Source organism: Pelobates fuscus, chromosome 4 (assembly GCF_036172605.1).
Source record: "Pelobates fuscus isolate aPelFus1 chromosome 4, aPelFus1.pri, whole genome shotgun sequence".
Taxonomy (NCBI): domain Eukaryota; kingdom Metazoa; phylum Chordata; class Amphibia; order Anura; family Pelobatidae; genus Pelobates; species Pelobates fuscus.
This window is the reverse complement of record NC_086320.1, coordinates 39,883,222-39,909,978: the sequence shown is the minus strand read 5'-3', so window position 1 is coordinate 39,909,978 and position 26,757 is coordinate 39,883,222. Positions and strand designations below refer to the sequence as shown.

The 26,757-nt window shown below is 39.8% G+C and overlaps 1 protein-coding gene across 10 annotated transcripts in view; it reads right to left on the bottom strand.

The window, feature by feature from the left end:
* The window catches only part of ENPP2 (ectonucleotide pyrophosphatase/phosphodiesterase 2), a 113,764-nt gene that overhangs the window by 66,850 nt on the left and 20,157 nt on the right, over positions 1-26,757 (bottom strand). For 3 of the 10 annotated variants that reach the window (XM_063451114.1, XM_063451115.1, XM_063451118.1), the window contains exons 1-6: positions 24,325-24,558; positions 23,983-24,085; positions 5,082-5,237; positions 3,204-3,329; positions 2,990-3,050; positions 654-751 (exon numbers count right to left, since the gene is read on the bottom strand). In XM_063451114.1, the coding sequence (XP_063307184.1) occupies positions 654-751; positions 2,990-3,050; positions 3,204-3,329; positions 5,082-5,237; positions 23,983-24,085; positions 24,325-24,357 (577 nt within the window). In that variant the 5' untranslated portion in view covers positions 24,358-24,558. Of the gene's footprint in view, positions 1-653; positions 752-2,989; positions 3,051-3,203; positions 3,330-5,081; positions 5,238-23,982; positions 24,086-24,324; positions 24,562-26,757 lie in introns of those variants that run through there. The other 7 variants (XM_063451110.1, XM_063451111.1, XM_063451117.1 and 4 more) reach the window with 5 other exon arrangements.

The following is a 26,757-nucleotide window of genomic DNA, read 5'->3' as shown; positions in this document are numbered from 1 at the left end:
GTACATTTTTCATTAAAGGAACACTATAGTCACCTAAATTACTTTAGCTAAATAAAGCAGTTTTAGTGTATAGATCATTCCCCTGCAATTCCACTGCTCAATTCACTGTCATTTAGGAGTTAAATCACTTTGTTTCTGTTTATGCAGCCCTAGCCACACCTCCCCTGGCTATGATTGACAGAGCCTGCATGAAATAAAAACTGGTTTCACTTTCAAACAGATGTAATTTACCTTAAATAATTGTATCTCAATCTCTAAATTGAACTTTAATCTCATACAGGAGGCTCTTGCAGGGTCTAGCAAGCTATTAACATAGCAGGGGATAAAAAAATCTTAATTAAACAGAACTTGCAATAAAGAAGGCATAAATAGGGCTCTCTTTACAGGAAGTGTTTATGGAAGGCTGTGTAAGTCACATGCAGGGAGGTGTGACTAGGGTTCATAAACAAAGGGATTTAACTCCTAAATGGCAGAGGATTGAGCAGTGAGGCTGCAGGGGCATGTTCTATACACCAAAACTGCTTCATTAAGCTAAAGTTGTTCAGGTAACTAGTGTCCCTTTAAGTATCTCCGGACAAAAAGAATGTCTGGTCTGCTTTAATCACTATGAACATTGAACCAATGTAGTGTTCCTTAATGCTGCTCTGACTTACTTAGTTTGTCAATGTTGGGCAACGTGTTACTCCCCTCCTTCATATACGAAGCACGGAACCCATCAACAGAGAATATAATCAGAGGAGGGCGGACAAAGCTAAAAGCAGAATGGAAACAGTATGAATTAGATACGATGAATACAACGACTTTCATTCACCGTGTTGATCTTTCCTTTTTTCCCTTTAATTGAACACATGTTTTACACATATTAATCATCACAAAAAAATGTAGTAAAAGAAAAAGTAAAGTAAAATCTATATCTAAAAAATCCTATTATTGATCATATGCTAAATAAAAAAGTGTGTACAGAAGTTTATGTGGGAATCTGTTACGTGATAAACATAGAATGCCACTAGCAGATTTGCATAATGTATCCAAGTACTACATTTTAAATGCAAATCACATTGATTCAGAATGAAAGGTATTAAAATAAACCAACAATGGCATGCTACAGCCTTGACTGTTAACTATCCTTAAAACTGTTGGTTTACCCAGACTGATTTAATATCCTATTATTTATGATTTAAAGGTCCTTATAGAAGATTTTTTTAAGGCATTAGATATAATAACTCTTGTGGATAGTAAAATAAAAAATAAAAAAATATATATATTTTTCAAAATTTTCAATTATTTTAAACGTATACTCAAAAATGATTTGGGGGGGGGGGGGGGAGATGGGTTTTAAGGCCCTTCTTAAATGATTGAAGACTAGGGGAGAGTCTGATGGCAGTAGGCAAGTTATTCCATAGGAGAGGAGCCGCCCGTGAGAGGTCCTGCAAGCGTGAGTTGGCCGTACGGGTGCGAGCAGCAGTCAGGAGGTGGTCGCGGGCAGAGCGGAGGGTACGAGGAGGGGCATACCTCTGGATCAGTGAAGAGATATAAGAGGGGCTGGAAATGTTCAGTGCTTTAAATGTATGGGTTAGCACTTTGAATTGACTCCTATAGGATACAGGGAGCCAATGTAAGGACTGGCAGAGGGGCGAGGTGTGAGAGGACCGACTGGATAGGAAAATCAGATCAAACAGAGACCGCATGGCAAAAATCAAGATGGCCACCGCGCCCATTACAAGCAGAAGAACAGAAGCGGACGCATTAGAGCAACGGCCGCGCACTGTCCACAAACCGAAGCAGACCAGACCACCAAGCACTGACAGCGGTCTGCAAACACGTCCATCATGTGGGCTCGGTTCATCTTTACACTGCCTGAGGCAACATCTTTCACCGCTAACGGCGGAGCTGTGGGGACTCCAACCCTGCTCAAACATAGAGAAACCGGCACGAGAACAGACTTAATTTTAAACCAGAGGCTGATGCCAGCAAATACGGGAGGTCTGTCGCACTCCTGGCCAACAAGTACCCAAGCTACCAAGCGATCAAAGTGAAACATAAGGGACTCGAGCACAGCCAGGACGCCAGCCGAACCAGCACAGCTGCAGACACAACTAAGCGGTTACTAATCCTTTACAATTAAAGGTCTAGCAGAGCACTGGATATCCTCTATGCCAGCATTTCATTTTTAATTTTTTAAATTTTTTATATTATTATTTTTGAGCATATCACAGTTGATCTTAACCCTGCAGATCCGCACAGAAATCACCTGTAGATGACTGAGCCCACCTGTATGTTTTAACCTGTATAACACATCCGGCTAGTCTAGTGACTCGCTGACCCCTGGTGGTTAAATTCAATCGGAGAAGAGCAACCGGTACCTGAAGTTATTTTTGCATAGCCTATAATCTAAGCATGTATATGTATACTATGGTTTCAAAATACTTACCCTTGATGTCAGTTTATATGCCAGTTGTCTATGATTTATGTTGCCAGCTTACTGACATAATCAACGTTTAACCAAGAGCCAAGCATGAATAATATACAAAAATTGTGCAGTCTGACTTTATGTCTATTGACCTAGAATCGCAGGTATCTGCTGTTGTGGCAATGCCGGCACATATGTATTCTCTATGCACACCAAAATAAAGCAAAAAAAAAAAAAAATGATTTGAGAAACCGATCTAAAAATATTTTTCAAAACTAGGCCAAAATTGGTGGAAACCATTTATAATGACGATTGTGTGATCAACCCTTTTTAAATTCGAAGTATTCAAAGTCAAGTTTAAATTTTAGGACAAAGTAGTTGAATTGGAAAAGCTCAATTTGTATTTTTTGGTCCTAAATTATATATTTTGATTTGAATTCTTGATAAATTACTCTTTAAATAATAATCCTGATTCTGTAAACTATATGTCAAAACATTTTCGATACAAGCACTGAAACTGAAAAGGTTTGAAAGGTTTCAGTATAAAAAAATTTAAAAAAAGTAGTGTGAATACATTACCCTAATGGGCATTCTGCATATTTAATTTCTTCGCATTCGTCATCCACCCAGTGGGTGCCACCTAGAAAGTCAGAGAAAAACATAACAAAGTTAGACATTTGAAATCAAGAAGCGACTGTATAAGAAAAGTGGGCAAAGAAAAAACAGCAGGTGATGGCAATAAGGTAGCATTACGACAGAAACAATCGAAGCATTACGACAGAGGAGCCATTACCTTTACAAACCACATGATAATTTGGACAGCAATCTCCTTTAGCCAAGCAGTCATCAGAGCAGTGGCAAGCGCTGTCATCACTTCGGATTTCTCCACACCTATCCTTTGTGCAGCTATAGCTCCGGGCTGTATCAGAAGTGGGACTAGCTTATTAAAAATTTAACTTTATTGTGTGCATAAATTTACATTTGTGTTCAAGGTATGCAAACACTTACATGTAACACAAAACTGGTCTACATATAGAACTTTCCTTTCTTAGACCGCAATAGCTCATGGCCCCACAATTTGATCAACAGCAGCCAATTAAAGGAACGTTCCAATCAGCAAAACCGCTATCACATACTATAGTGGTTTTGGTGCTTGGAGTGTTCCTATAAATTATTTTTATGCTTTGACATGAAACAACATAGTAAAATATAGTTGCAGAGAAATGTCAGCAGCCAATCAGAATGTTTGATTTGTCGTTTAGCTCCATGCCAGGTTCGACTCTGTGTATAACAGCACCCAGAGCAACAAATATGTCATTTATCATTAGGATATTTTAAATACTTTTAGAAGTTATAAACTTGTTTACCTGCTGTCTCCCACTTCAGTTCTTGCTTTCTTTAATAAAATTCTCTCCCTGCAGCACATGACTTATACACACTATTGGACACTACTTCCAATGTGCTGCCTATCAGCAAGAAAAAGCAATATGTCCAGAAAAAAATGGTGAATTTTCTAACCCTATCTGGAGAAGGGCTGCTGGTTTCTCAGCCCATGTTCAGACTGATAAATCACACTGTGATATAACTATATATGAGCCAAAGCAAACTTATAAAATTCAACACCAATATATCTTGGGCATACAGTTAACAAATCACAAAAATTGGTCTTGAAGAGAATATAGGAATGCATACATGATCCTTAAAAAGCAGCATCATGCAGAGAATGCAAAGACCCCTGGAAAATTAGGGGGATACAAAAACAGCAGTGTTCTGGAACAGGCAGAACAACATAAGTGGAAAAGCCACAAGCCAGTTTAGCAAGATCTAGCCTAACAAAATCTCCTTATGTCCCATTAGCCTTTTACAAATGCTCAAACAAACCCAATACTGTTTGATTAAGGAACGCGTTCATATTCTACCCTATGTCAGTGAAAACGTCGTAAAATGTGACATTCATTGAGACTAACATGCATTTATTAAGTGGTTTTCTTTAATTATAGAGAGTGGTGACCCAAACCAGATTAAATACAACTACCTCCCACATTCAGAATCTCTAAGCCACACTTATGACTGACTCAAATTAACCCTTTATGCCCCCAAACAGCTTCCCCCGAGACCTTGTCACGGAATTATTTTCATAACAAATTAGCGGTTTCTATTTTATTTTGGTAAGAGGTTAGCTGTATTTGCATTAAAAAAGATAAGACGTGTAAGGCTTGGAATGTTTAATAGTGTCCTCTGGTAGCGAGATTGCCGTAATCTCCTAAATGGAATTAAAAAAATATTTTTTACATAGACATTTCTTTTAAAGCACACAGATTTTTGTGTTTTGTTCGGGTATTAATGTAATTTTCAAAGCCAAACTTGAACATCTCTCCCAAGTGTCCAGATTTAGGAAGAACAACCACTATTCGGGGCTCAAGTACCTCATTCCTACACTAATTTCTCTCATTTCTAAGAGATCATTATTTTTTTTTGGGGGGGGGGGGGGGGGGGGGGGGGGGAGGGAAGTTCATGAATTGTATTTCCTGAAAAAAAATATAATTGAAAATAGGCCAAAGATCTAAAAGAAGATAATAAAAAAAAAAGAAAGAAAACAACATTGCTCTACCTTTAAGTATCAAAAGCAGGACTTACATCAATTTTACGTGTTACTATTATGGTCACTTACCTGTCCTTAGACACAGTTCATCAAAGTCAGAACAGCAGCTGCTGTTGCTTTTACACAAGTTGTCACAGCGACAATTTGGGTATTCCGCCTGGTCAAGTTCAAAGCATCTTCCTTTACAGGATCCTGAAGAATTACTCAGCGGTGAATCAGAAAGGACTGTGGAACAAGCAAATGAATACAGTCAAAGATAAATAAAATTAATGGATTAAGACAATGTGTAAATCACAGACAGATCTAAAGTGGAAGTTACCGCACACCACCTAAGCATAAGCTCCATTCTAAGAGACTCCCCAAGACTTTACAGCGGTATACAACCTTTACTCCACAACTCTGAACCTCTAAGCCTTAATCTTAGTTTGTTTCACATCATTGTGTGTTTATAAATGTTCTTTTTATTTAGAGTTTTGTTTTAGGTTTTTTTTTTTAAACTCAGTACAATGTGACAAAAAGAAGGAAAACAGCATTATTACCACAATGTAAATATTTGTAATCATTGTAATTAGTGAAAAACATTTTCCATGTAACATATGTGGGGAGGGAAAATGGGAAGATAAAGTTAAAGAAGAAGGAAAAGAAATATAGAGAGTGATATCAATCAGAAAAGGATGTCCAGCCAATGAGCTAGATTGTTTACAGCAATACCAGGTGTGCCAAGCATAGAGATTAAATGTTACAAGATATGCAAGAGGGGTAGTTTAACTGAATACTAAACAATTTCATGTCCACTTTTACCTAGTTCTTAAATCTTACTGAAGGTGATAGAAGCCCTGGTTTCCATTCCTTAGCTAGTGAACTTCTGCCCATTAACCCCTTAAGGACACATGACATGTGTGACATGTCATGATTCCCTTTTATTCCAGATGTTTGGTCCTTAAGGGGTTAATGTAGTTCCGAATAACTGTTTTGAGCCATTTAACGTCTTCAAAAGGTCTACAAAAGTAGAAAGCCCATGGTTCATGCCCATGGTTCATGTCAAGGAGGGCAGCAAACTGTGGCCTAGAAGCCATATACAAACTAGTGTCCTTTTCTGCAAACAAAATGTCACATATCTCGAAAAGTGTGAATTGTCCTACTCACACTGAATAAATAATATACAGGTTTGACTCATGGAGACTTCAACCTTCTGGGACACCTTCCCAGAATTTCCAGCACTGGGATTATTGGTCACTCAGTGCTAGGTTTACAAATGTCCTGCCCCTAGTATTCTGCCAACAGGCATCCCAACACGCCTCCCGTTGTTAAGTCAACGCCGAGACTGCAGCCCATAATTTCAGTATGCTAATGGCTTGGGAAGCAACTTCCCCCTGCAAAAGGCTTAGGCCGAATAGGATTATCTAGCACTATAGACAGCCAAAAGGCTAGGTGCTTCCAATACAGAGGTAGAGTTGGGCACGTCCACCACAGATGTCAATATGTTCTTCTTTTTCCATAACCTCTCTAGCATATGTTCTACAGAATTACTTCCATTTGTTGCAAACATATGCCATATACAGTCTTAGGAAGATTTTACATCCTTGTTCTTTCTTTCTTGCCAATTCTCATAAGACATTTCCTGGCCTTTATCTTCTTGCCAATACAGAATATAATACAAGGATGTCTGGGAATACTCATCAGGAATGGTTTGATATATTTCAGCACTCAAACCTTTGGTTGATATTACATATAAACAAAAGGTTTACAAAACTAGCATATACATTTAGAAGATACAGTGAAGATAGCACTTTATGTGGTTTTTGTTAATTTACGTGATGTATGCTATTTCTCAAAATATGCTAAAACGACCATTATACAAGAAACAAAAGAAAGATGCTCCAATACTCAACATGTAAAACTTCGATTTCTATGGTATATTTTTTTGAACTGTTCAGGAATGTTATTTTCATTTTACTTGTATAGTGTTCTAAGTTTAGTTGATATTCATTGTTTCAACAAATATATAAAAACAAATTAAAACTCAATCAACAAATTAAATTATAAAGCATAGCTCCCAAGATTTCAAACGGAAAAAGAGGGACAGGTTGTGGCCAGGGACAAGGCTGTTCTGATAAATTTTAGTAACGATTTATACAACTAAAATGTAATTTAGGAGAAAAAAAAAAAAAGTATTTTATATACACAGACTGATTTGTGAACACAGTTATCGTAGTTTAAAGACACATTGAAAGTTTTATTCATGTAGAACTCTATTATACACTCTAACAGATAATATTGTAATGCGCTGGGGAATAAGTTGGCACTATATAAATACTACTACTAATAAACAATATGGAGTGCTTAGAAAAGAAAGATATACGGTCGTGCTTTGCTTGAGCTCCTGCTACACGTACCCTAAATCTGAGCATTACCAGAGCTGCAAAGCCCCAAACCATCCGTGAACAGGCTCACGGCATTAGGCAACCCTGCTGGAACCAAAAGATGCCGCACTCGACACCCGGGTTGACCGGGCACCGCTACGGCGAGCTGAGGCCTACCACGGGAAGCGGAGAGGAAAGACGTCCGCTTTCCCTCCGATCGCAACCAGCTACATGCGAAGGTGACACGCTCCCCCCCCCCCCCTATGGACCGGTGGGGGATATCCCGGTCCCCGCCGGACAGAGAACCCCTTGCCCTACGCCCCCGGACCAAGCCCGCAAATCCTATAAGCAAGGCAGGCTTTGGGGCCTCCAAAATGGCGGACAAGCGCGACCTAACACAACGAACTGAGCAACTATTACCTAATCTGGACACAGACAAAACCGAGAAAGACCCTATTGACCGGCTTTTTGATGAGTTCTGGGATAAGTTAACGGCACTCTTACAGCCAACTGAGCCATGCAACAAAGAACATCCGAGACGCACGGTACAGATAGAGGGGAGGCCTGGGAAACCCCCACGATTCGCCTCGGCACCCTTGCCTCCACCACCCCGAATCTGGGGCCACACCGCACCGAGAGCATCGGAGGTAAAACACCAAAGGGGGTGGCACCAGCAGGGGGTGGCAAGTCACAAAAGCCAGAAACCAGGTGAAGACACACACACCGCACCACCCCAACGGGGAAAACCCCGGGTCGTACCAGAACCCAGCCCCGTAAGGCAAGGACGCCCACTTCTACACAGCTCCAAAGCAGGAAGATGCCAGCAGCCTACCGCAGACACAGGCAGCCCCCAGGAGCACTGGACCCGAGCTCCCTCAGGAGGCACCGGACCTTGAACGCACTGACACAGGCCCACAACGCAACATGGAGCAAGGGGGACAGCAAACCCGACCCACATCCACAGCCTCCGCAGGAATACACCCGGTTGCAGCCGTCGGCGCACGGGGGCCACACGACCACATCAAGCCGAGGCATTGGCTGATAGCACCACATCCCCCCGAGTGCGGTACACTGAACATACTCCGGGACTTGCACCACCCTAGAACTTGTCAGGTTACAGCCCAACTCCAACGCTAATTTTGAGTCTCGTTATTTTTTCTGTTGTTCACCTCTCCATGAACTCTTGCCTAGCATGGTCATAGCTCAGCTTGTTGAGATTTTTATATAGCCTCACCTAGCCAATCTTTCATCCATGTTACACACTCCACACCTAGCCTATATACTCTTGAAAGTCACACTGATGAGGAAGCCACTGGTCAGTGTACAACCATGTGTAGTATTTTCCATCTTATAGAGTTGCACTGTTTAATTACGCAATTAATGTCCTGAATAGCGGTCAGACCTGACCAGACGGCAACCACCTCTCCTCCTAATGTGATCATGGTCAATCATAAGCATTGTCTAATTTGCTGTGACAGTGTACAGCCTTATATGTCATGGGGTGTCTAGTCTACAGCTGTTGGCCATCGGGTGCTCTCACTTGTTTTGTTTGCTCTTACTTTAACAATATAGTGGTCTAAGCTAGTTAAAATCATACGAAATGTACGAATTCCCACTCTCTCACAGCATAGGCAACAAGCGTGATTTAACACTAAGAACTTAATTGTTAGAATGCTCTTGTATGTACGTTCTCTGCACGAGCCATGTTTTTCCTCTTTTGTCACTCTCCTACCTATTTCTGCAATTTCTGCATGGCATGTGCATTATGCGAACATCTTAAAAAACGTCAACCTAAACTATCGTAATACTATAATAACTATAAAAATGTGCCTGTATAACGTATGCCATTACTTGTACTACCTATGTTTACCTGTTTTACTGGATGTCGCTGTTGTGGCGCATATCGGCTACCTGTTTATTCTGTGCACACCCAAAATAAAGAATTTAAAAAAAAAAAAAAAAAAAAGATATTAGGGTAGATAAGATTGGTAGAGGGATTGGGGTCCAAAGCAGGGACTTTCCTCCTAAATTGGGACACTTGGCAGTTATGTATAAGCTATGAGTGGAAAGAATATGAAAAGACAGAGAAAAGGGAGTATGGGGTTATGAAGGTATTATTCTGCCTATTTCTCTGATTACTGGTCGAACTATGCATGCTATTACTTAAATCATTTCTTCCATATACACGTGGCTTTCATCTTCATTACATTTCACTTTTCACTGTCTTAAACTGTTTGATCTTCCAAACATGTTTTTTTTTTTTGTTGGCAGAGTATCTGGGCAGACATCTGATCCTTATGTGTGGTTTCACTAATATTCTGCTTGGCTCCTGAGATTGCCAATTTTATGAGCTGATCCTATTTTGCTGATTAAGAACATCTTGTGGATAACACAATATGATTTTTCTCCTATAGTGATTTTATGATAAAAAAAATGGCTTATGGCTTCAAGGATCTAGAGGGATTTCTGTTTGAAAAATAAAGATAATTTGTATAAACTTCTCTCAGTAGTTTTAAATTTGAGAGCAAGACCGAAGCTAGGGGAGGGCTGAAAACATATGGCTGGTTTTTGCACACAAAACATATAGATCTCTGTGTAGAAGGTTCTACGTATGCCAACCATACAACATATGGCTTGGACAGACGGACACGGCAAAAGTTGCGAGAAGTGAAACACATCCTTTATTAGTTTGACCAACACAACATGGAGGAGCACTCAAAGACATCCAAAGGTGCAAAAGAGATGCAGAATATGTTGCCCACGACTCCACTGCAACTGATGGCAATCGTCAGTTTTTGAATGTCGTAAACACAGTGTCATCTAACACTGTAGTTAGTATCTCCTATTTTATTAATCCAATGTTGAGAGACTGCCGTCAAAAATGCCTGTAGGACTTTGGCCCCGGTAGCAGTTGCTCACCTGCTCCGGTTTGCTAGCCCTCCCGTTACTAATACCACTTCATATATGTGCCATTCTGTGCACAGGGCTGCAAGCTTTATTTATCAGTGTTACTTTGCATAGTATAAAGCCTTATTGGATCAAATGGCAAATTGATGGTGATTTACATGCATTACCATTACAGCTCACTGTATTGTTTGCGAAGCTAAAATGAACTGGATGCCATCCAACAATTTTTTTTTTATTACATTTTTTTAAATTAACCATTTTGGAGTGTTTGCCAAAAACCTGGGCTGCCAACGGCCTCTTTAGCTCTTTTAGATAATGCAGTGACCACGTTTCTTAATTATCAGGTGTGTTTACATTCCCGGACAGCGACAACAGCCTAAGAGTGCCAAGGCAGGATTTTTACAACTGCTCCAAAATGGTTTGACCAAAAAAAAAAAAAAGGGAGACAACAACTTAAAGGGCCACTATAGGCACCCAGACCACTTCATCTCAATGAACTGGTCTGGGTGCTAGGTCCCTCTAGTTTTAACCCTGCAGCTGAAAACATAGCGGAGGGTTAATCCAGCCTCTAGTGGCTGGCTCCCTGACAGCCGCTAGAGGCCACTTCCGTGATTCTCACTGTGAAAATCACAGTGAGAAGACGCTAGACGTCCATAGGAAAGCATTGAGTAATGCTTTCCTATGGGCGGTTTGAATGCGTGCACGGCTCTTGCCGCTCATGCGCATTTGGCCAGACATTGGCAGAAGAAGGAGAGTTCCCCAGCGGGAGGGGGGCTATGAGCTGACGGGGACCTAAGGACTACATAGTGCCACGAAAACGAGTTTGTTTTCCTGGCACCATAGTGCTCTTGAAAGATAAAATAGAATATAGCTAACATCATATCGTACATGAATGAGGATAACCATGTGCTAAAGTTGTCAAATTAATCATGGCTGATAATAAAAACAAATAAAAAGAGCATGGCAATAAAAGCATTACAAAATTAGGAAACTAGAAGAAGATGATGAGAGGTTAAATGGCCAAACTCAAAACCCCAGCAGGGATCAATAACAGTATGTACTAAACTAAAATTGAAAAAGAACATAAGAAAAAAAAGCACGGCTTAAAAAGACATAAGAAAGAAAAAAAAACTATAAATCAACTAAAACAATAGGTTTGTAATGGGCTTTCAGTTTCCAATGAAAATAAAATAAATACAAGATTGTGCTTTGACTTAGCTCTGCCCCTTACCCTCATTGATAGCTCTTGAAGTAACTCCGCCCTCCTTTTGGCAGGAAGTTTATCAGGTGAAAGAGAGAGAGGGAGGAAGCAGGACAACACTGTTAAAGTACGAAGTTTGTTTACTTCTGCAAAAGCAGATAACAATTCATCACCTCGAGTCAGACTGCCCCACAGTAAGGGTAAACTGTATTATATGAGGTGGGGGATATAGGGTCGTGTATTATATGGGGTGGGGGATATATAGTGCTGTGTTATATGGGGTGGGGGATATAGGGTGCCGTATTATATGGGGTGGGTGATATAGGGTGAGGTATTATATGGGGTAGGGGATATAGGGTGCCGTATTATATGGGGTGGGGGATATAGGGTGCCGAATTATATGGGGTGGGTGATATAGGGTGCTGTATTATATGAGGTGGGGGATATAGGGTGCGGTATTATATGGGGTGGGGGATATAGGGTGCTGTATTATATGGGGTGGGGGATATAGGGTGCCGTATTATATGGGGTGGGGGATATAGGGTGCCGTATTATATGGGGTGGGGGATATAGGGTGCCGTATTATATGGGGTGGGGGATATAGGGTGCCGTATTATATGGGGTGGGGGATATAGGGTGCCGTATTATATGGGGTGGGGGATATAGGGTGCTGTATTATATGGGGTGGGGGATATAGGGTGCTGTATTATATGAGGTGGGGGATATAGGGTGCTGTATTATATGAGGTGGGGGATATAGGGTGCTGTATTATATGGGGTGGGGGGATATAGGGTGCTGTATTATATGAGGTGGGGGGATATAGGGTGCAGTATTATATGAGGTGGGGGATATAGGGTCGTGTATTATATGGGGTGGGGGATATATAGTGCTGAGTTATATGGGGCCGTATTGTATGGGGTGGGTGATATAGGGTGCCGTATTATATGGGGTGGGGGATATAGGGTGCCGAATTATATGGGGTGGGTGATATAGGGTGCTGTATTATATGAGGTGGGGGATATAGGGTGCGGTATTATATGGGGTGGGGGATATAGGGTGCTGTATTATATGGGGTGGGGGATATAGGGTGCCGTATTATATGGGGTGGGGGATATAGGGTGCCGTATTATATGGGGTGGGGGATATAGGGTGCCGTATTATATGGGGTGGGGGATATAGGGTGCTGTATTATATGGGGTGGGGGATATAGGGTGCTGTATTATATGGGATGGGGATTATATGGTGCTGTATTATATGAGGTGGGGGATATAGGGTGCTGTATTATATGAGGTGGGGGATATAGGGTGCTGTATTATATGGGGTGGGTGATATAGGGTGCTGTATTATATGGGGTGGGGGATATAGGGTGCTGTATTATATGAGGTGGGGGATATAGGGTGCTGTATTATATGAGGTGGGGGATATAGGGTCGTGTATTATATGGGGTGGGGGATATATAGTGCTGTGTTATATGGGGTGGGGGATATTTGGTGCTGTATTGTATGGGGTGGGTGATATAGGGTGCTGTATTATATGGGGTGGGGGATATAGGGTGGGAGATATAGGGTGCTGTATTATATGGGGTGGGAGATATAGGGTGCTGTATTATATGGGGTGGGAGATATAGGGTGCTGTATTATATGGGGTGGGGGATATATAGGGTGCTGTATTATATGGGGTGGGTGATATAGGGTGCTGTATTATATGGGGTGGGGGATATAGGGTGCCGTATTATATGGGGTGGGTGATATAGGGTGCTGTATTATATGGGGTGGGTGATATAGGGTGCTGTATTATATGGGGTGGGTGATATAGGGTGCTGTATTATATGGGGTGGGTGATATAGGGTGCTGTATTATATGGGGTGGGGGATATAGGGTGCTGTATTATATGAGGTGGGGGATATAGGGTGCTGTATTATATGAGGTGGGGGATATAGGGTGCTGTATTATATGAGGTGGGGGATATAGGGTTGTGTATTATATGGGGTGGGGGATATATAGTGCTGTGTTATATGGGGTGGGGGATATTTGGTGCTGTATTGTATGGGGTGGGTGATATAGGGTGCTGTATTATATGGGGTGGGAGATATAGGGTGCTGTATTATATGGGGTGGGAGATATAGGGTGCTGTATTATATGGGGTGGGAGATATAGGGTGCTGTATTATATGGGGTGGGGGGATATATGGGGTGCTGTATTATATGAGGTGGGGGATATATGGTGCTGTATTATATGGGGTGCTGTATTATATGAGTTGGGGGATATAAGGTGCTGTATTATATGAGTTGGGGGATATAGGGTCCTGTATTATATGGGGTGGGAGATATAGGGTGCTGTATTATATAGGGTGGGAGATAGAGGGTGCTGTATTATATGGGGTGGGAGATATAGGGTGCTGTATTATATGGGGTGGGAGATATAGGGTGCTGTATTACATGGGGTGGGAGATATAGGGTGCTGTATTATATGGGGTGGGGGGATATAGGGTGCTGTATTATATGGGGTGGGAGATATATGGTGCTGTATTATATGGGGTGGGGGGATATAGGGTGCTGTATTATAGGAGGTGGTGGATATACGGTGCCGTATTATATGGGGTGGGGGATATAGGGTGCCGTATTATATGGGGTGGGGGATATAGGGTGCTGTATTATATGGGGTGGGGGGTATAGGGTGCTGTATTATATGGGGTGGGGGATATAGGGTGCTGTATTATATGGGGTGGGGGATATAGGGTGCTGTATTATATGGGGTGGGGGATATAGGGTGCTGTATTATATGGGGTGGGGGATATAGGGTGCTGTATTATATGGGGTGGGGGATATAGGGTGCTGTATTATATGGGGTGGGGGATATAGGGTGCTGTATTATATGGGGTGGGGGATATAGGGTGCTGTATTATATGGGGTGGGGGATATAGGGTGCTGTATTATATGGGGTGGGGGATATAGGGTGCTGTATTATATGGGGTGGGGGATATAGGGTGCTGTATTATATGGGGTGGGGGATATAGGGTGCTGTATTATATGGGGTGGGAGATATAGGGTGCTGTATTATATGGGGTGGGGGATATGGGGTGCTGTATTATATGGGGTGGGGGATTTTTGGTGCCGTATTATATGGGGTGGGGGATTTTTGGTGCTGTATTATATGGGGTGGGGGATTTTTGGTGCTGTATTATAGGGGGTGGGCGGATATATGGTGCTGTATTATATGGGGTGGGGGATTTTTGGTGCTGTATTATATGGGGTGGGGGATTTTTGGTGCTGTATTATAGGGGGTGGGGGGATATATGGTGCTGTATTATACAGGGGGATATAGAGTGCATCATTTTCTGTGTTTTGGGGTAAAAACTGCTGTATTATATGGGGTGGGATGTATAAGGTGCTGTATTATCTGAGTAGTGGGTATAGGGAGCTAAATTATCTGTGAGTGAAACTCTCACCAGTGGATATTGAATCACCATTATTGTTCTATCAAGTTGCAAGTAAAGTTTTGTTACTTTTGTTTGTTTATTTCCAGCTTCTGAGTCTTCCTTGTCCCAGTGCTAAAAAGGTATATATCAGTTTATGTTGATTACTGGGTTGAAGCCCTGTTTAATATCACTAGATCCCAATTTCCCTATACCTCTGAGTAGGTTCGGGACTTGTTGCCTATCTAGCCCATCCAGTGGTCCCCAAGTTCCCAAGGCTACTGCCCAGTGTGGAGCAGAAGGGGGCTACATGAGAAATCTGTAAGAAGTGACATCCAATGTCTCCCAAATGTCCCGCTTTAGTTCCCTGCATCTGCGGACACCAGGGAACTGTACCCAGGAAGAAGTGCCCCTTTGGGCAGTTTGCGTCAGTGGCCCACCCTTTTACACTGCCCATTGACATCCTGCTTCACCGGACACTGCATCTGGCCAGAAAGGAGTTATATATGTTTATATGAAAATGCAAAAATTCAAACTGCTGTATTTAGCTCTATCCGTGAATGCAGTACATCCATCTTAAAGGGCTAGCCTGTTCATACAATACTAAAAAGAAATTGTGCAGTACATAGAAATGCCATGCAACCGTTTCACTTTATGCTCTTCTGTGTATTAATTCTCGCTGCTGTGGCAATAAGTGTTTGAATGTATTCTCATGCACAACAAAGATTAAAAAAAAAAAAATCACAAAGAGAACCCAAAACAATAAAAATCATTATAAAATCCTCTGGATCCGAGTCGCATTTCGCCAAATCAAGGGTTTTTCAATCGAAAAGTAACTTGCCTGTCCCAAGAATCACTTTCAAAGTTATTTCTATTGCTTAGAATTACTGCTTTAGCCATTCAAAATCTTGTTAGGGCAAAGTCCTGGCAAAAAGACTATTGTTGGTATACTCCAGAGCGGAAGGGACTTATCAGCCATCTTGGCGTTGTGTCATTTCCGATTTTGCGGAGCAACACAAACCCTATCAAACTCAATATATTCAAAAATAACAATTTGTTTCCATTTTTCCAGTGGCAATGAGATGTTTCCATAAATGCTTTAGCACTCATGTGGGATTTTTTTTATTGTCATAATATATATAATAACTAACTTATCTCCATCAGTACAAGTATGCATAAAGAGATTGTACCCTATATGTGTGCAGCCTGTGCAAGCCCTCCCCTTCTAACTCTGCCCAGACTGTCCAATCACAGACTTCCCAATGCAGCTCAATGAGAAGGTTTTGTAAGGCAGATGCTCTGGGCAATTGCTGCCTCTTGAGTTTAGCTCCACTCAGCTAAACAAACCAGGAAGTAACAGGACCCGTTGTCTGATTGACACACTCTTCACATCAAGCACATTCAGCAAGCTTTGGTGACTGCAAGCTTCTTTAAATTATTTTAATGATAATATAAACACCTACGTAAGCATTTGACTACAATGCAGTTTCCCTTAAAGAATAGGAAGGATATTTACAAAAAACACAGAATAAGTAATACATGGTATTTAAATGAAAGGGTTAAAAATGAAACAGTTGTAGATGCTCACAGGCCAGACAGACCTATTTGGTAACCAAATTGAGATCTCACAGAGATAGTAACATTGAAAGAGTTCAGTTCAAAAGAGTCTACTTAGGCAATAACAAAGTAACGTTTTCTTTCTTTCAGCCATGCAATTCCACCTTCTGAAGCTTGTCGGCGAGTCTGGATAATGGCCTCCCTCACGGGTAGAGGGTCTTTCACATGTGAATATCATTAAAATAATTTAAAGAAGCTTGCAGTCATCAAAGCTTGCTGAATGTGCTTGGTGTGAAGAGTGCGTCAATCAGACAACTGGTCCGGTTACTTCCTGGTCAGTGGAGCTAAACTCAAGAGGCAGCAATTGTCCAGAGCATCTGCCTTACAAAACGTTCTCATTGAGCTGCATTGGGAAGTCTGTGATTGGACAGTCTGGGCAGAGTTAGAAGGGGAGGGCTTGCACAGGCTGCACACAAGAGAAGTGCAGCTTTTACAAGCGGTTTTCGATATACCCATAACGAAAAAATGAATAAAAGTGTGCATGTTTTCACTTGAAGAATATCTACTAAAAAGCGAATGAGCACTGGACATCGTGACTAAAATCTTTCAGCAAAAATAATTCTGAACAAAAACCACGGACGTCGTGCACAAGTCGAGTAGATACTGGACACGATTTTAGGCTTGTCTGCAACATTTATCTCTGACCCTCCTCCTGAAATCGCAGATTCTGCTTACAAAACCAACCAGTCACAGACAACAGCCAAGCAAGCATGGTTCACTTCAAATGCATTCTTTATGATAGATGGATGGGCTTAGAACTGGCCCAAAGCATCACCCTCCACAAAACTACACCATGAGAAGTTCACAGACAGGCCCAGGTCATGTCATAGGTCACTATAAGAGGCAGGGAAATAATATTTCCCTGATTAATTGACAACTTTTTTTTTTTTTTTTTTAATTCATGAAATGATGAGTTTTGAGCTTGTATTTCCCACCTCTTATGATTCTGTATGGGGCGAATGAGTTTACCTTAAAAACTCACTAATAGCATATTATTTCATGATGATCTCAACCACAAACCTATGCACATGCCTGAGAAGATGCATCTAAAAGGTCTAGGTTTACAGGAAACAACAAGTGCACCAAAATGCATGTTAATCAAAATTGGGTGGTGTGAGAATTATATAACCCAGATAAAAAGAATGAGATATTGATGTAGTTTCTGTAAGGTGCAATCACAGAGATTCCACCAGTATCTGTAAACACTGGCCTTATCTATTCCTCCTCCTCTTATCATGTCAGGGACAGAGGAAAGTGATTTAGTAAATATAGAGCTATTTGCTAAACAACTTGGTAGAACCGACCAAAATACTCTGGAATCATTTTCCAAGTGCAGTTATTATGGATTTGCCACAATTTTTCAATTCACAGTTATTCACGAATGTGAGAATTTAAAGTGAATTAAAAGTGAATTTCAAATTTAAGGTTACGAAAGCTGAACTGGATAATCTATCGTTTGGCTACTTTGTGTATAAAATTATGAAATTTACTTTACATTTCTTTATAGTGAAATTTCACTTTAGCGAAAAACACGGTTAGTGAAATGAACGGTGTTCATAAAATGTTTAGTGCACAGTCAGTTTCAATACAGAACCCATTCTGGAAATAAATTGCTATATAAGAAAATAAAAATTAAATGAATTTAAAAAAAAGTAATTTTCTGGTAAGTAACTTTTTGTTGTTATAAAATAAATCTGTATTATGGTATTTTTCTAAGCCTACGTTTTAAGGTCTTATTACACACAGATAGGTAAACATAAACAAATATTGTACAAACCAGATGCATTCATTTTGGATCACGGGCATAAACCAAAGCGCAATTACTTTTGATTTTTCTGACACGAAAAGCCGAGCACCTCAGTGCTCTCCTGAAGCCATTATTTTCCCTGATGTTTATGACTGGAATAGGAAACCTCAAAACCAAGAAGGTATGGAACATTTGCTTAACTTCCATCTATCAAACAAGCACAGTGTCTGCTACTGACAATTATCTAATTTATAAGGACATGAAACATTCTGAGCAAATAACCAGCAAAACCATTAAAGGCAAGGTCAACAAAATCAGGTTTCATAGCCTTTTACAACCTTTGCTTTTGAGCCCTGTTTGCTTCTTTACCCCAGGGGGAGGTTTCCATTTTAGCAGTACACGACTAGGTAATAGCCCTCGGGTAGAACAGCTGCAATAAGATATGTATTCTCCTTGTAGATAGCTCCTCTAACACTTTCTTAGATTACTTGGCCTGGGCCCCTGTGTATAATCAGTGACAATAAATAGAGTATTTCATTACCACCCGTGTTGTGTTTCTTAAAAGTTTATATTATGAAATCTCAAAAATAAATAAAATTAAGGAATAGTAATGTAATAACGATCAAAAAATCCTTAAAGGGAACAACTCTGGCCTTGTAAGTTAAAGCGCAAAGAGAGCTCTAGTTTCGGCCTTCTTGCAAGTAGTTGCTTGTGACATTTCCAAAAGTCATTCCATACCTCTAGAAATCTGCCCATTAACCCTCTAACATCAAAGAAGGCATTTAAACATCCTCTTTTGACTGTACAAATATTTGTTCTGTGTTCTCACACAGTGTCGGTGCACACCCTGTCACTTTTCACCTTCCTTTTTAATTCTTTAACAAAACAAGCCATAGTTGCACATACGCGTAGTCAGCAGTTAAGGCAAACACCGTGCAATGGTCCATTCACAACACTGTGACTGGAGCAGTCAGTAAGCATATTGCAGCCTTTGTATGGTTGCTCTCATCTTATTCATCTACATTAATTGCTGAACTGCTGTTGGATGATGCACTGCATATCCCGTTATCCCGTTATAAAATGAGTTTATGAGGGTCAAAAAATAAAATTAGACACTAGAATTCCAACGGATGGATTGACTTCTTGTTCAGTGAGGAAGTAGCCCGACCTTTACTTGCACAATTGCAGAAGCAGTATGAAGTTCAATGAGGAGTACTCATTTAATGCATATATTATAAAGTATTTTCTACATAATGCATTTAAAAACTAGAGCTCATATCCAATCATAAGATCCATAATTTTTGCCAGGTACAAGGCCTGTTTGGCAATCCAGGAGTCAATACACAAGATTCCTATTATCTAACGGTAGCCAAATGCATTGGAATTGCTGGTCAAATAAATGAAATATTGGAGTCTGCTTAGATTTGTAGTAAAGGCTCCTTAAAATGGTTTCAATTCACTGAGGAGTTTAAAAGCAACCCATACATAAATAAATCCCCAAACACCTAAAACATTAGAATGATTATGTAGGAGCATGTGAAAGGACATTTTCAAAATAATTTCATCTACAAATTTCTATGATTTCATTTTGTGGATATTTACTACTCCAGGAATTGTTTGGAAAACACCAAGATATCTAAAAAAAAATGTCTAAAAATCCCTGACCTGGAAAAATTTCAGAGTTGATTAATAGAATGTTTCCAATTTGAGGTTTGAAATGCCAGTGAGAATTATCAGTTTGCCAAGTATCACAAGGAACATAACAAGGAAAATCTCTTAATTTATTATTAATATATTGACGTCCGATACATTGTCTAAAATATTGTGAATGTCATTTAATATACATGTTCTCCGTAACTTGCAGTAGTGCACTCAGTGCATGAACTTTGACTATTGCTGGCCTTTTGCAACATGGAACATTCTACAAAAGGATAACTGAAAGAACTATGATTACTGTGTAAAAGTGTATGGAAAGTAAGGAAAAGCTAAAAAAAAAAAAAATTCTGGCACAGAGATGTGGATTACTGATCTGTTGATGGTTTGTCAACAGTTTCCCTATTTCCCCTCCCACAAACCACGTATCTGAGTCCAAAGCAATTATATGTTCCTTGCTTACAGCAATTCAGTGGAACTGACACTATCTTACACTGACACTATTAACCCATTCACCGTAACTGAAGCAGAGGAGGACAGAGATGGGAGTAAACGACAACTCTTAGAGCAGTGGCTCCCAACCCAATCTTCAAGTACCCCCTTAACAGTCCAGTTGTGTCCAAGGTGTTTTTAGAAGAAAAAAAAACAAAACACTTTAGACACAACGGGGTAATCCCTAAATCCTGGACTGGTAGGGGGTACTTAAGGACTGGGTTGGGATCCCTTGACCTAAAGGCTTAAATTGTGAGGCAGTGTTAGAACAGCCAGCAGTAGTGAACAGACACTGTCCCTTTTAAATCATTAAATAATTTGCAGGAATATTCACTAACCTGCTGTGAATTGACAGAGGATTTAAAATGTTAAGCCTAATGTTAACTATATTCCCAGCTCGCCTAATATTGTTTCATGTTTGTATTTCTGATAATTCCTTGTTAAGTTAATAACCACAGTCAGATTTTGTTGTGCATTGCAATGATAAATGTTCAGTTAAAGGTCTTCTTTGCCAGCGTATCGATATTGAATTTGGATTTTCTAAGTCAATGCCAATTTTACGGCCTCCGCATCTCTTCTCAGCTGTTTGTGGTGTTGGGTGAATAAAACTCTTGGCTTATGCTATCAGCTCAGTTAATATAAACTGTCAGATATGTGATAGCTAAGGGAATGTTGCAAGCTTCCCATTTTCAGAACTCTCCACAGTACAGTTCTAACATAAAAAAACTGAAACATGGACACTCCACCTCTCACTACAAGAACATAACTGGAGTAGCTAACCTGAAATAATTAGTATTTAACTCCAGTTATTTCCAGGATAATATAGGTCAGATTTCTATAAGGAACAGAATATACACCCTTAAAGACCTTGGCCAGCCAAGTGATTTGGCATCTTACAATGCATGCATGCCAAGTGTCCTTCTGGCAAATTGATTTATTCGTTGAATCTGTGATGTCATGGGAGGACATGACCTTAGAAAAATGTTCAATTAAAATAATACAAAGATGTGGAAATAAAGTAAAGAAGCAAATTACTATTAAAAGCAATCTAAGGGGAATAATGAGATTCACTGCTCCTCTAAAAGGCTTATTCCGTTCCTAAGAAGACCCAAAATAAAAAAAGAACACTTACATAACACGTCTGTATACAGGTCTGTATTAGCAGTAGAAAGAGGGAAGTGCTCATGCCATTGCACAAAACACTGGTGAGACCTCACTTGGAGTATTGTACGCAGTACTGGAGACCGTATCTCCAGAAGGATATTGATACTTTAGAGATAGTTCAGAGAAGGGCTACTAAACTGGTTCATGGATTGCAGGATACAATTTAAAAGGAAAGGTTAAAGGATCTTAACATGTATAGCTTGGAGGAAAGATGAGACAGGGGGGATATGATAGAAACATTTAAATACATAAAGGGGATCAACGCTGAAGGCTGAACTTGATGGACGCAAGTGTCTCTTTTCAGCTATGTAACGCGGTAAAGGAGGAGACTATATTTAAAAGAAGACAAACTACCACAACAATTGGACATAGCCTTAAATTAGAGGGGCAAAGGTTTAAAAATATCAGGAAGTATTACTTTACTGAGAGGGTAGTGGATGCATGGAATAGCCTTCCAGCTGAAGTGGTAGAGGTTAACACAGGGAAGGAGTTTAAGCATGCATGCGATAGGCATAAGGCTATCCTAGCTATAAGATAAGGCCAGGGACTAATGAAAGTATTTAGAAAATTGGGCAGACTAGATGGGCCGAATGCTGTCACATTCTATGTTTCAGTCAACATCTGTCTTATATATCAATATTACCAAATCCAGCACTCATTTCAGATGGTACCTCAATACCTTGTTACTGTATCCCCAAACTCCCCTGTGGCATTTACTTGCTTATATGATCATCCATTGTACAGTGATGTGGACTATGTTGGGGTTTTTAAAAATAATGACATTAATAGTTATGATGTAATGAGTTTTCTAATGAATTATGTTTTTCTAACAAATGTCATGGCAGACACACCTCTGATAGCAAATTATTGGGGAGTTTGTGAAGTTTACGGACTTATTTGAACAGCAACATAATACATTCACAACAAAAAACACACATTTAAAACACACATACAATGCTTGTGTGACGTCACCATGGGAGCAATATATGCATTTAGTTACATTTTATTCTGTAGCATGTACTGAACAGAGATTCTGGATAACTTGCTTCAGGGAGTTAAAAACGAGGGGGAGGAGGGTTTCCTAATTTTGGTTTTTGTGGAACTAGTTTTTCATAATACACTTTGCAGACAACTGAGGAAGGGTACAAAGCCTGTATGTATTTCTATGGAAAAAGCCTGCAGCTCCAAAACAACCCAATATATGTCATGATTTGTATACAGGGTTATTCACAAAAGTAAGAATTTAAAGTGAATTTCCAAATATAAAGCATTTAAGGAATTAAAGTATTGTTCCTGTTCAACTGTTTTGTCTGTAAATTTGAAATTCACTTCAAATTCTCACTTTACTGAATAACCATGATAGACTCAAACCATACAATACATATTTGTCCCAATTTTTAGTAAGAATGTTTACATTTATTTTAGACCTATAGTACCACCATTATTATAAATGTTATTGCTGTACATCCCAAGGATACCAAAAGTCTTGACTTAGAAATCAAGAGGAATACCGAATAAGGTTCCTCCTTGAAGATTCAAAAACCAGACAAAATAAAACTGATTTAATCCAATGTCAGATGGACAACTGAATTGAATGGAAATTGTCGGATCATGCAGACACTTTATGTTCATAGATACTGAAAGCTATGCAAATATTACAATCAAGTCTTACACAATTATTTTGTGGTCTTTGTCCCATTTTACAACTGAGAGTTTTTTGGGGGATTTTGTGTAAATGTATCTCACCTTGCCAGAGAGTTTCCCCCTAGTTAATCAACACAGATATGCAGTAATGCAAATTGACTGTTACCACACATTAACACAAGAAAAGTATTCTTAACAAAATTAACATCATTGTTTAGGGTGACATTGTCAGAGTGCTGCATCCATTTAATGCAGAGATGTAATTGTATCAGATGATGGAACACATTAAACATACACCACTGATAATTGATGTAACTGTACTGATCACAAAGTAACACCTTTAAATAAGCATGACAGTGGTGGTAACAAGGAATTTGTCACAATACAGAACTAAACCATAGGAATCATAAAATGATCATCAATTCTAGGTCATTGGATCAAAATAAAATAATAAAACAACTTGCAGCATAGTGCTGGAGTGGCAAGAAATATAAGTAAATTAAGTTCTTGGAGAGAATATCAACTTCAGAGCTGCAGTCATGAGTCTACCAATGCATTATGGTAGTTGTAGTTCTAACAATTTGTCACCCTTCTAGAGAAATGTGATCTCTTTACTGACTCAACACAAAGTGACACTGCTCTGCCCCTTTACACAAAGTCATACTAAAAAATGGAAGGTGGAAGCTATAAATAAAACACAAGAATTGACAAAAATTAGTATCTAGGTCTAGAACAAAGAGCATGTGTTAAAATTCCTAGCTTGCTTACCTGATGGGGGCATTTCATCCCAATCCTCTGATCTTTTCAAACGATTTGCAGTAAATCCAGAGCAAACATTTACTCCAATGCTAAAGGTTACCAAGGAAATGATCTGGGAATAGAAATAGCATGTTACAAATTGTATCCATTAGAGAGTAGTGTAATATGTCACAACATTCTGTGCATTATAGGCGTACAGTGTTAGGAAGCAGCAAGATCTGCTGTCACAGACTGCAAATTCAGATTATCACAAAATGCAATGTCTGGATTCTCCATGCAAAGAGGATACATAAACTGTCTGCAGAGAAACAGGGAAGTGTGTCTGTTACAGAAAAGCAAGCAGTTGCCTACCTGATATAAATGGAATATTTTTTTCATTGCCATATTGCTGGAGCCTCTCTGAGCTACTCAATAGAGATCCTCTTTTTTCTTTAGTTTGAAAGCTTCTGTTCTGTTTACCCAGCGGGTTCAGTCTATTAGCTGCAAGTAATCCCACCTGGTGAAGTTGACAGGCTCATTTGATTTGTCCAAAGAGAGATTTCATCATGTTGGACTCACAAATCACAGCTCCCAGTGTAAGAGGCTGCTCTAAGCACCATTCAACTCCCCCTTCCAAGCTCACTCTGCTCACACACCAGTAAGTTTACACTTTGCGTGTTTCCCTTTCTCTCCCCAGCACTGCCAGCCAGTGTGCTCTGCAAGGGGGTGTCCTATTCACTAAACACGAATTTGTGGTGAATAATAATGCATCTAGTTGCAAAAAGATGGCTAGCAGAGGCACCCAGGGGCTATAGCTGAGGTAGAGATTTTTGTGATATTTTCATATTCAGCACATATTGTAATTCGTTTATTTGCTACATTTAGAATTGTAGCAAACTGGAATCTGAATGGCAACGTTTAGGCTAAATTAAGCAAACCGTGATTCAATTTGACTTTAAAGACTTTTTCCAATCTAGCTATTTTTTTGTTACTTAAATGTTACAACTTAACTAAGTTTTTTTTTTCGATTTAAGGGGTTTATTCACTAAACTCTGAATTGTAGTGATCTGAAATCCAGATGGCAAGAGAAAGGCAAGCTTTTTTTTTTGCCACAGTTTGACTGTTACAGACTCCCTTTTACCATTCAAAATTTAGTTCATTTCCATTTAGAGAATGGACACCATTTGTATTTTACATTCACTGCTCTTTACCACAACCTGCTGATCAGCATACCATTTGAATAAAGGATGGGCGTGTTCAAAAGGCATTTTCTCTTTTTGATTTTTAATAAAAATATTATATACACAGAAACCTTGTGAATAATGGCACAGGACTGCCTGATATTAGAGGAATGTATTTATGAATAGGGTTTCTCCAGGCACCATGAACACTTGAGTAATTTGAAGTGGCCATAGTGCTTGGAGTATGTATGTCCAACACTTGATATACAGAGTTTAACCCCTCTACTGCTGGATGTGTAACAATTCTGGCAACATATTTGGGATGTTATTAGCCAGTTTAGAACAATAGTTCTGGGTGGCTAATGTTATATAAACTCTATAGTCACCAAGGCCACTTTATCTCAATTAGGTGGTCCCTTTCCCCTTAATCCTGCAATGTAAAACATTGCAGGTTTAGTACCTCTTCTTGTTGCTGTAATACTGAATGCCACTAGAGGCGCTTCCGCTGCACAGTCCAAGGAACTCTCAGTCACATGCTACTCAATGCTCTGCTATGGGGAAATTTGAATGTGCTTGGCAAGCATGACCATGACGTCCCCAGTGCTTCTCTACAAGGAGTATTGAATTGGTCCATCGCGGAGGAAGCCCTGTCTCCTCCATGACTTCGCCGTCAACAAACACAGCATGCTGGCAGCAGGTGTTCAATCCCGGCATGACCCCCCTTTGTGGCATGCACAGTATGGGTTACTCTAACCAAAAAGTGTTTTAGGAAAATGCTTCAACAAGTTACAATATTTTTATTGTTTCATTTATTGCATCTTTTCATTGCTTGCTTTGGAAATTTCAGTTAGAGTATGCCATGTGGATTTTTTTTAGTCTTGCAAGATATTTTATAATTTTTGTAAGTGGTTGATCAATTAACTCTAACATAACTACACCCCTATTAGTGCTATATTAGTATAAAGAGCGATATATACATAACAGTAGGTCCTCAACCTTATGTCTCATGGTCTTATGTTGCTCAGTGGTTTATATTACTTGATTATTTTTTATTTTTTTTTAGATTCGATTCTAGGGTTTAGGGTTTTTGTGAGCATAGGGCAACCCCTTTGTACAGCGCTACGGAATCTGATGGCGCTATATAAATAATAATAACACTAGAAGTGCTATCCAGACAGCCTGTCATTGCCTTCCAAGTACCTAGCTAAACCTGACCTCTGACTCTGCTCCAGCTAACACTGGTAACTCCAACATTGGGCCCATTTTAACTTAAAAAAAACCTAACCAGGTACTTATTACAACCTATACTGAACTGGCATCTAAGCCATGACCCTCTTACCTGTACCATCAACCTCTGCTAATGTTCACATTAGACCTTGCTACCCTAAAATCTCCCCCACTAGCCTGGAGCCTCATTTCCCCTAACACTGTTCACCCTATCATGGTACCCTGTTGCTCGTTACACTGTTCTCTTTAATGTGGAACTTGGGTAACTAATCAAATTCTTAAAATCTTCTAGTTGGCGGCATATAAATCATTGTAATTGTAAATCTCTTTCAGCTGTGCTAAACGAATACAATGCCTGTCATCTACAAATGAATCAATTTGTTAGGCCATAGATTTA